Source organism: Megalobrama amblycephala, linkage group LG1 (genome assembly GCF_018812025.1).
Source record: "Megalobrama amblycephala isolate DHTTF-2021 linkage group LG1, ASM1881202v1, whole genome shotgun sequence".
NCBI lineage: Eukaryota > Metazoa > Chordata > Actinopteri > Cypriniformes > Xenocyprididae > Megalobrama > Megalobrama amblycephala.
The window spans coordinates 24,259,899-24,271,541 of NC_063044.1; the positions used below are offsets into that span (position 1 = coordinate 24,259,899).

The 11,643-nt window shown below is 40.4% G+C and overlaps 1 protein-coding gene across 1 annotated transcript; it reads left to right on the forward strand.

Moving 5' to 3' along the window:
* Nucleotides 1-5,183: 5,183 nt before the first annotated feature.
* On the forward strand, nt 5,184-6,811 carry LOC125265461. Its single transcript, XM_048185699.1, has 2 exons — nt 5,184-5,509; nt 6,095-6,811. Exons 1-2 carry the CDS (start codon nt 5,218-5,220, stop codon nt 6,466-6,468), a joined length of 666 nt encoding a protein of 221 aa, XP_048041656.1. The 5' UTR covers nt 5,184-5,217; the 3' UTR covers nt 6,469-6,811.
* Nucleotides 6,812-11,643: the final 4,832 nt, after the last annotated feature.

Consider the following 11,643-nt stretch of genomic DNA (forward strand, 5'->3'; position numbering starts at 1 on the left):
AATGTAAAGCTGCTTTGACACAATCTGCATTGTAAAAAGCGCTATATAAATAAAGGTGACTTGACTTGACTTGACTCATATGTGGTATATTCTTAGTGAACTTTCAGTGACTTCAGTCAGGCTGAGAAAGGATGGGATTTGATAGAGAGGGATGAGTATATGTGGTGTGAAAAAGTGCTTCCTGATTTTTTTGTCTTTTTGCATGTTTGTCACACTTTAATGTTTCAGATCATCAAACAAATTTAAATATGAATCAAAGATAACACAAGTAAACACAATGTGCAGTTTTTAAATGAAGGTTTTTATTATGAAGGGAAAACAAAATCCAAACCCACATGGCCCTGTGTGAAGTGCTTGCACCCTGAAACTAATAACTGGTTGGGCCACCCTTAGCAGCAACAACTGCAGTCAAGTGTTTGTGATTGAGTCTGTTACAGCACTGTGGAGGAAATTTGGCCCGCTTGTCTTTGCATAATTGTTGTAATTCAGCCACATTGGAGGGTTTTCAAGCATGAACTGCCCTTTTCAAGCTTTTTCAAGCATGAACCGCTGTCAAGCCAACAGCATCTCATTAGGATTGAGGTCAGGACTTTGACTAGGCCACTCCAATTCAATTCAACTCTTGTCTCGCCAGTCCACAGAGTATTTTCCCAAAAGTCTTGGGAATCATCAAGATGTTTTCTGGCAAAACTGAGACAAGCATTTATGTTCTTTTTGCTGAGCAGCGGTTTTCATCTTGGAACTCTGCCATACAGGCCATTTTTGCCCAGTCTCTTTCTTATGGTGGAGTCATGAACACTGACCTTAACTGGGGCAAGTGAGGCCTGCAGTTCTTTGAATGTTGTTGTGGGGTCTTTTGTGAGCTCTTGGATGAGTCGTCGCTGCGCTCTTGGGGTAATTTTGGTCATCTGGCCACTCCTGGGAAGGTTCACCACTGTTCCGTGTTTTCACCATTTGTGGATAATGGCTCTCACTGTGGTTCGCTGGAGTCCCAAAGCTTTAGAAATGGCTTTATAACCTTTTCCAGACTGATGGATCTCAATTACTTTCTTTCTTATTTGTTCCTGAATTTCTTTGGATCTCAACATGATGTGTAGCTTTTGAGGATCTTTTGGTCTACTTCACTTTGTCAGGCAGGTCCTATTGAAGTGATTTCTTGATTGTGAACAGGTGTAACAGTAATCAGGCCTGGGTGTGGCTAGAGAAACTGAACTCAGGTGTGATAAACCACAGTTAAGTTATATTTTAACAGCACTTTTTCACACAGGGCCATGTGGGTTTGGATTTTATTTTCCCTTCATAATAAAAACCTTCATTTAAAACTGCATGTTGTGTTTACTTGTGTCTATGATTCATATTTAAATTAGTTTGATGATCTGAAACATTAAAGTGTGACAAACATGCAAAAAAATAAAAAATCAGCACTTTTTCACACCACTGTAGATGAGCGAGGAGAGAAGTCAGGCCGTGTTCCTGTGCTCTTTTTTGAGATCTTCTCTCAAGGTAAGTGGCTTTTATTGTTTTATTGCAGGATGTTTGATCTCACATTCTGTCTTAGCAAAGCCAATCTTAATTTTTTTCTGTCATTTTAGATAGTTCTCATGCAGATGTATGCTCAAGTGCTTGTTGAGACTTCGTCACAGACTCTGGACTCTATAAAGTACAGAAAATAGAAATTCATTTCCTTGTTTGTGTGGGGAACAGGGAACTTTGTAATGGCATGACTTTTTCTGGTATCCGCCTCCTGGCTTTTGATCCGGTGCTCTTTCCTGGAGGCACTGGCGACTAAGATGTCATCCAAGTACATAAATATAAAAAGTCCAGGTTTCGTAGGATTGAGTCCATCATGCGCTGAAAGGCTTGTGCAGCATTTTTGATTCCAGAAGGCATGAAAATGTAAAAAGTCCAAATGATGTTATTACTGCTGCTTCCATGTGGAGGACTGGCACCTGATGGTATCCTCATATAATGTCCACTTTCAAGAAATAGTTTCCTCTGATAATTGGGCTGAAAAATCCTGAATATGTGGAATTAGGTATCAGTCAGGCATGGTGATTATCTGCATGTAATCTCCATTGGGCTTAACCGTCATCCGCTTTTGGGACTATGAGGAGGGGTGAGGCCTAAGGACTCAACTTTTCCAACTAGGCCTTGGCAACTGCCAATTTCACTGGATCTAATTGTCGGCATGAATCACTGCCTCAGATGTAGAGATATGATGTACAACCCAAAAAACTGGCCACTGCTGAGAAGAAAGTGGGTTTAGTGGGGGTTGGTAGGGGAGTGCCCTTTTTTTAGATCAGAGCAACTGCCCCTCAAAATTCCTGTGCACGTCCCTGATTTTGAGATTGTATTGTGTCGTGAATTTTCCTTGGGGAGCCACAAACGGATTCACCCTACAGCGAAGGAAACCGGATGGCGAGGCAAAGTCCCTGAAGAGGAGGGCTGAGTGATTCCATTTGCTGCAGAGACAAACATTCGTTTTTTCTATGAGAAAGCAGTTGAGATAGCAGATTCAGGGCTCAACGATTTCCTACAGTTCTGTCTGAATTCTGCAGCATTTCCAGATAACGTGTCACAATGTTCTGCCTGGAAACAAAGCTTTGAGTGCTTTCCAAGATCAACTAAACACTGGATTTTCAATAGTGAAGTTTTATTCACACTTGTGTGTCTGGCTGAAGTCACAGAACAGCCTTTCTCCTTTTTTTCAAGGAAAAAGGGATCCTTTCCAGGCTGTTTTCCAAGAAACACAAATAGATTCTACATAACGTAGAACCTGGAGGAGCTGAACGTATGAGAATGAAACAAAAGAGAAGGCATTGTTGAATAAAGTTCTCATCGCTTCACAAAATAAAGGTTGATCACTGTAGTCACGCTGACTATTTTAACATTGTCTTTACTGCTTTTCACGACCTTGAATGTTGTTGCTTTACATTGGGTATAAAAAAAAACTTGGATTTCAGCAAAAAAATCTTAATTTGTTTTATGAAGATGAATGAAGGTCTTACAGGTTTGGAAGAACATGAGAGTGAGTACTTGACAGAAATTTTATTTTTGAGTGAACTAACTCTTTAAACATCTAGAACTAAACTCTTCAGACATTCTAGCATTTTAGTAACAACACCCATGTGATTTAGCCTACATTTGACCAATCAGTTTGGAGTTAAACACAGCTCTGAAGAGAGAACTGTCCATTTTGACTGCACTTTTTCACTCTCCTCACTGCAACCTCCCATTCACAAGGATCTCAGAGGATCATGTGGTCTCTGTCAAAGACACGCCCCCAGATACTTCAATATTGCTGTAGTCCAGTGATGCTGTTCCATTCATTCAAAGTACCAAAGCATGTTTGAGAAGAAAATGGAGCTTTTCTTTTGTTTGACTGCAACAATTTCTCTATTCTTCTTGGAGGGTAAGACATTTACTTATTTATTTATTTACTTATTTCTCTTCAGGTCAACGATAAAAAAGAATGAGCAGTTTATAAAGTTTCCTGCTCAAACCAGAAGTCTAGTCAAGACCCAGATCCAGATCCAAGTAGCTTAAATACTGTATTAATGAACCAAAATAATATTCAATAACTTTTCACTTATTTTTCTTTACTGAACAAATATCAACAAGACAGCTAACAAACATTTTATAAAAAATGTAATAGCTACATAAAAGTGAAAATAATTCAATACACTTTAATTTTGTAGTAAATTCATGTCAAGTTATGTCAATGCGAATCAAATTAACCAAACTTTGGGTGCTTTCACACCTGCCTCGTTTAGTTCGGTTGAATCGTACCAGAGTTCATTTGCCCCTTTGGTGCGGTTCGTTTGGACAGGTGTGAAAGCAGCAATCGCACTCGGGTGCGCACCAAAAGCGGACCAAACAAGCGTACCGAGACCTGCTTGAAGAGGTGGTCTCGGTACGCTTTCAAACGAACTCTGAAGCGGTTTGCTTGAGATGTGAAAGCAATCTTTGAGTGTCTTTGTCTTAATTTACTGATGGATAGAACAGCCAATCAGAATCCATCAGCTTTATAGAGCGCGAGCATTTGACAAACTAGAGCGCGCTTAAATAAACAGAATGTTACCGTAGGTTGGTGTGGACACTATAATTACCTTTTATAGTAATTTATCATTCTTGGTGTGAGAATCCATTCTCAATTATTTTGTTACATTGCAATAAATTAGCATAATATAAAATGAATGCAGTTATATTTTCAGGATGAGTGAATAGGTGCCAATCCTCACAGAAATGGTCGAGCACCCACGGAAAAACACGAGTTCTTCATTCATTTTCAGCTCTGCTCTCACAGATATTACATGTGTGCATTCAATCTTTGTCTTGTGCACTCACGAATTTCCACATGAAACTCAATGCTGCCAAAAGCTTTCAAAATTGCTGATTTAGTCAGCCAGTTGTCTTATATATATAAAACAACACCCAGCTAACAATGTTTTGTTCTAAGAAGTTTTCTTGATGTTAGTGGAATATTTTTTAAGGTTAGTATGATGTTCCTGAAACAGTATTTGAACTATTCCACCACCATCTCAACAATTAAGTACAAATGAACTTGTGTTGTAGGCACTAAAACAGTCCAGTACTTTGTAGACAAACTAAATTCAACCAGATGCTGAAATAATTAGACCGGATGTAGTGCATTTAGTTGTCCTGAGACCACACAAGATCAAAACTCCAACTTCAACTGCTGTTCTCACGGTCTGGCCTAGCAATTATTTTAAAAACTGTTGTGCACTGAAGTTAAGAATATAATTGTGAACACCTATGAATGCATGCAAACCTGAAGGATTTGATATATAATGCCATAGACTTACATAAAAACATGAAATGGTATTATTTGAGTGATAATGTGTTGGAAAATAACAATACACTTATTTTCCACTCCTTCGAATTATATTCATCAGGGAGTGTGAATTAAGCAATGATACATTCTGGTTGTGTGATTATATTATATGAATATGAATCAAGTTATGTGAATCAAGATGTGTGTTGTATGGTGTATGATGTAGCCAGCAATGAACAACTTATAATGATATGTGTTTAAAAAATTGTGGGGGGTTTTTATGCTACTTGTTGAGAAACTTTTTCACAGCACTTTCCTGTTTTATAATTTTGTACTCATCATGTCTGTTAGACATGGCTTATAATTTTATGTTCATTTCTTCTTCAGGTGTGTCTAGTGTTGATACAGAAGAAGTGTCAGTGATGGAGGGAGATTCAGTCACTATATGCACTCATGTTAATATAAACCAACAAGAAAAGATTAAATGGTATTTTAATAACACAATCATCGCTCTAATCAAAGGAGATCTCAGTGTGATCTGTACAGATGTTCAGTGTAAAGGTGGTGATGTGAGATTCAGAGACAGACTGAAGCTGGATCATCACACTGGATCTCTGAACATCAGAAACATCACAAACACACACTCTGGAAATTATACACTAATCATCATGAAAGGCAGCGACACTGAAAAGATCTTCAAAATATTTGTTCATGGTGAGTTATATGTTTGAAAGCAGGTTATGTTTAAATCTCATCATTGTGTTTATTAGCAGCTGTTTCTCTTTTTATCTCCATCATTGAACAGAACAGAATTAATTCCATTGATGATCCATTAGTTAATTTTAACAGTTAGTTTTGTTCTTTTCATTCTATTTCTTATCATCTGTTTAAATACATGTATTATTTCATATTCATTGCTTTAGTTCACTGGGGATCCAAAGTGCAGAAGATTATGTAAATGTGTGAAGATTGTGTGTTTATCTCATATATTGATCAGAATTGATTGCAAATCATTGTTGAAATTTCAATGCAGTAATGCATTGTACTATACATGTATGTGTGTAATACATGTGCAGGTCTTGACATATAAACAGTAAGGAGTTGACATATAAACAGTAAGTCTATATAAATAAAGACATCCACAATTAACTTGATATTCAGCAGTTTGACAGCTCAGTTTATTTTGTATTTATTCCCACTGAATTTAATATGCACAATTATTTTCACAGTTAATACTTGTTGTGGAGATTTTTCCCCCAAGAAAATCCTCCAGCATCTGTTGGTTTATGTTTTTTTTAGGTGTTTCTGCTGCTAAACGAGATGAAATGAAAAGAAAGTCAGTGGAGGAGGGAGAATCTGTCACTTTAGGTCCTGGTGAAGAAAGAAAACCAAATGATGTGATGACGTGGTATTTTAACGACACTATCATCGCCAGAGATCGGAGTAAAGATGTTAATGAGAGATTCAGAGGCAGACTGAAGCTGGATCATCAGACTGGATCTCTGACCATCATGAACACCAGAAACACAGATGATGGAGAATATAAATTACAGATCAGCAGCTGCAGATTCAACATCATCAGGAGCTTCAGTGTTTCTGTCACTGGTGAGTATTATGTAGTCATTTTAATTTTAGAATACATCATTTTTAAACTGATCCATTTTTTTTATTGACCTAATATATCATATATTAGAGTATCTATTATTTACTACTATAACAAAATTAATTAGTTAAATGCAAATGAAATTTAATTCAATGTATGAACAAAAACAACTAAAAAAGCCATGTTTTCCTTTTTATTATGGATCACTGTTATTCTGAGCACCAGTGGTATTTGTCTGCAAGTCTAACACTGGAAAAAGTTAGGACTGTACAAGTATATTTCACATTGTTGCAATGGGTGCAGATTATGCTGGTTGCCCCGTTTGATAATGAATTCATCAACAAGTTTAACTATCAAATCTGAGATTTACGAAGCATTTGTGAATCCAGGGGTGAGGTTTTGTAAGGTCTATTTTCGTGCAACTTTCATATATTTATTAACAAAGGTTTTATTTCACAACGCAAGCTGTTTAACCTAATATATTTAAAGGAAACTTTGATCTACTTTAAACTGAATCATAGTGTTTATTGTAGATAATTATATGTCATATGTTATTATAGTGTCACGGAATGCACGCAGACAAGATGGTAAGATCCAAGCGCAGCATTTAATGTGATAATGCTTGCGTTCTGCAAGTGAACGGCGCCTTGTGGTGCCATCACATAGGGGCACAAAATCACTCTCACGGACCTTTTCCGGGACTGTTCCTGGCTGGTGGAATGACCTGCCATGCTCTATCCGAGCAGCTGAGTCTCTAGCCATTTTCAAAAAAATGCTGAAGACGTATCTTTTTCGTCAGCACTTGACCCAGTTATAGTAGCACTTACCTTGATTTCTATTCTTTTTCTATCTATTTGTGTATTTATTAAAAAAAAATCTTGCTATGAGCACTTTACTGACATAACTGTGACTTCACACATACTGTTGTTCTCATGTTGATTTGATTGATTCTACTACTCTCATTTGTAAGTCGCTTTGGATAAAAGCGGGCTCCCTGGCTGGAGTGGACTCACTGGCTGGAGCGGGCTCTGGAGTGGACACACTGACTGGAGCGGAATCCCTGGCTGGAGTGGACTCACTGGCTGGAGCGGGCTCTGGAGTGGACACACTGACTGGAGCTGGCTCCCTGGCTGGAGTGGACTCACTGGCTGGAGAGGACTCACTGGCTGGAGTGGACTCACTGGCTGGAGCGGGCTCTGGAGTGGACACACTGACTGGAGCTGGCTCCCTGGCTGGAGTGGACTCACTGGCTGGAGCGGGCTCCCTGGCTGGAGTGGACTCACTGGCTGGAGTGGACTCACTGGCTGGAGCGGGCTCTGGAGTGGACTCACTGACTGGAGTGGACTCACTGGCTGGAGCGGGCTCTGGAGTGGACTCACTGACTGGAGTGGACTCACTGACTGGAGCGGGCTCTGGAGTGGACTCACTGGCTGGAGCGGGCTCTGGAGTGGACTCACTGACTGGAGTGGACTCACTGGCTGGAGCGGGCTCTGGAGTGGACTCACTGACTGGAGTGGACTCACTGACTGGAGCGGGCTCTGGAGTGGACTCACTGGCTGGAGCGGGCTCTGGAGTGGACTCACTGGCTGGAGCGGGCTCTGGAGTGGACTCACTGGCTGGAGCGGGCTCTGGAGTGGACTCACTGGCTGGAGCGGGCTCTGGAGTGGACTCACTGGCTGGAGCGGGCTCCCTGGCTGGAGTGGACTCACTGGCTGGAGAGGACTCACTGGCTGGAGTGGACTCACTGGCTGGAGCGGGCTCTGGAGTGGACACACTGACTGGAGCTGGCTCCCTGGCTGGAGTGGACTCACTGGCTGGAGCGGGCTCCCTGGCTGGAGTGGACTCACTGGCTGGAGTGGACTCACTGGCTGGAGCGGGCTCTGGAGTGGACTCACTGACTGGAGTGGACTCACTGGCTGGAGCGGGCTCTGGAGTGGACTCACTGACTGGAGTGGACTCACTGACTGGAGCGGGCTCTGGAGTGGACTCACTGGCTGGAGCGGGCTCTGGAGTGGACTCACTGACTGGAGTGGACTCACTGGCTGGAGCGGGCTCTGGAGTGGACTCACTGGCTGGAGCGGGCTCTGGAGTGGACTCACTGGCTGGAGCGGGCTCTGGAGTGGACTCACTGGCTGGAGCGGACTCACTGGCTGGAACGGACTCTGAAGTGGACACACTGACTGGAGTGGACTCACTGGCTGGAGCGGGCTCTGGAGTGGACTCACTGGCTGGAGCGGGCTCTGGAGTGGACTCACTGACTGGAGTGGACTCACTGGCTGGAGCGGGCTCTGGAGTGGACTCACTGACTGGAGCGGGCTCTGGAGTGGACTCACTGGCTGGAGCGGGCTCTGGAGTGGACTCACTGACTGGAGTGGACTCACTGGCTGGAGCGGGCTCTGGAGTGGACTCACTGACTGGAGTGGACTCACTGACTGGAGCGGGCTCTGGAGTGGACTCACTGGCTGGAGCGGGCTCTGGAGTGGACTCACTGGCTGGAGCGGGCTCTGGAGTGGACTCACTGACTAAAGCGGGCTCTGGAGTGGACTCACTGGCTGGAGCGGGCTCTGGAGTGGACTCACTGGCTGGAGCGGGCTCTGGAGTGGACACACTGACTGGAGCGGGCTCTGGAGTGCACTCACTGGCTGGAGTGGACTCACTGACTGGAGCGGGCTCTGGAGGGGACTCACTGGCTGGAGCGGGCTCTGGAGTGGACTCACTGGCTGGAGCGGGCTCTGGAGTGGACTCACTGGCTGGAGTGGGCTCACAGGCTTTCTTCTTTCTCCTTACCCTGCGCCTCCCAGTGGGATCTAGGAGATCAGGGTCTTGACTGATAGAGGGAAAGTCTCTATGGTAAGGTTCTGGTTGATCAGGTGTTGCCGACTGGCTTCTATGGCCGAGATATTTGACAAAGCCCAAAAAATCCAGGATCTGAAGCCATTTAGTTATTGTCAGAAAATGCCACCAATCAGGGAGTCGAAACAAGCCAAATGTGACTAAATATCTCTAGCTCTGCCCACTTCCATAAAGCAATTGGCGTAATCGTATAATCTTATTCAAGTGCGTATGTGCTTGTTTCCTGAGTTTCTGTGACAGCTGTTCATTTCTCTCTCTTTAACATTCTTTAATTTTTTTGTTTCCTTACAGATGGAGGATTGATCATTGATCATTCTGCAACATTATTCCCATTGACGTGAATCAGCAAAAACACACTTCAGCAGTTGCAGTTTATTAACCTGGAATATATCTACATTTATCATTTAACATGCTACTTATAATAATTGCCTTTGTTTAAGATTATGGATTAGTGAAGCGCTTGTGGAAGAGGTTTGTTTTCAGCTGTTTCTTGAAGGCTGAGATGGTTTCAGCAGATCAGACTGAGTCGAGTGTTTCTGAAAGAGATTCATTGTGATGAACCACTGGGTGGCGCTTATTCACTGTAGTTACTTCATTATTATGCATTCAGTTCAACAATAACCTAATTTTAGTATTCACCAATCTTGATAAATTCATAGAACAAATGCTTTGTGATATTTAGCAAGATAGAAACACTCAATTCGGTATTTTATGCTATATTTTGCATTGTGATAACTTAAGACTTTAAGACAATCCTACAGCTGTCAGGACAGTCAACATCATTTAAAAACATATTGGACAAATGTGAAGAGGATTTGCACTGCACATATTGTACTGTCAGTTTTCACTTGATTTGTTATCAATGTACTGTATTTACATACTACAATGTGCAAAGTGTATAATAATTGATACACATTGTTTTGCTTCAAAACAAAGATTGCATTATTGTGATTCAGCACAGAGCTGGTTTGTTTGGTTCATCAGAACTCAATAGAATTTGAAATCCTTATGGAGAAAATTAATTGGAAAAATACTTCTATAATATATGAATCAGGTTGTCACTTTTGCACTATATTTACATGTTTGTATTTTAAGTATATCATTTTAACTCTTGCCTTTAATAACAGAATAAATGTAACTGTTTCACTGTTATATATGATCATTATTTAACCAAATTATATTTTCAGTGAAACGACTGTGCCAGTGTTGTTTTAGTGTCAGTTCTGCTCAAAATGATTCATACCCTTGGTAAATATGAACAAGGCTGTGATAAAATAAATAAATAAATAAATCGGCATTGTTAATCCTTTTGATCTTTTATTTTAAACATTTACAAAACCTAACCTTTCATTGGAGAATAATAATTTTAAATGGAGGAAAAGTCTCGTTCTGAAATAAATGTTTTTCTCACAATTAATAATACACAGCAAAATCATCTCCAAATCAACTCTGCTCAGAGTACATTTGGTCCCTCTCTGAAGAGTAAAATAACACTGAAGCAGAGTTAAAGTTAATGAGATAATTAAGCAATTAAGTGATGATTGAGCATTAGTGATGAACACCTGCTGTTAACAAACAGAATCACTGAAGAAAAGAGAAACACAAGAACTACAAGTGACTTCAGCCAAAACCATTTAATTGGAATCAACTGAAGATAAAAATCGTTAAATCTCTGAAGATCTGGGGCCGTATGTATAAAGCCGCTCAGAGTAAAATAAGTGTGTCAAAATTCTAAGAATGATGTAATTTTACTCTTATTAGAATTAAGAATAAGTGTGATTCATAAAGGTTCTAAATTATTTAGGAGAGCTGGAGAGGTCTTCTAACCTAGTTAACAAGATGGCAGCAAAGAAGAGGAGACACACACTTTCCAATGAAGATATGATGTATTGGAGGTATATGATGACATAGAGTTGATAAAATTATATAATCTAATAATATATAATATTGTAACAGACCTAATAAGAAATTACATAACTTTAAATAAATGTAATAAATTCAATAAATATAACTTAAACAATAATTAATACATTTAATGCATATTAAATGACTTTGAATATACTTTTTATAATTTTAAATGTAACAACTTCTCCCACTCTACGAATGACTGTAGAAATGAATCTTTCTAGGTAACTGGAAAATGCAGCAGTGCATCGGTGATGACTTGAGCAGAAAGCAGGCTCATTAATAGTACTATTGCTAAACTTACCTCACCAAACATAGTGGCCAAAATTTATGTGCAATTTTTTTATGATCCTACAGTTTTGCTTAAACCATCAAAATATGAGGATTGAGGAAATATTTTTTATTTTTACGTTTCATATTATTCAAATGTTTTAAAATATGAGGGAAAGAATAAAACACTAAACTAAGCAAAGGTAGTCATCCGGCA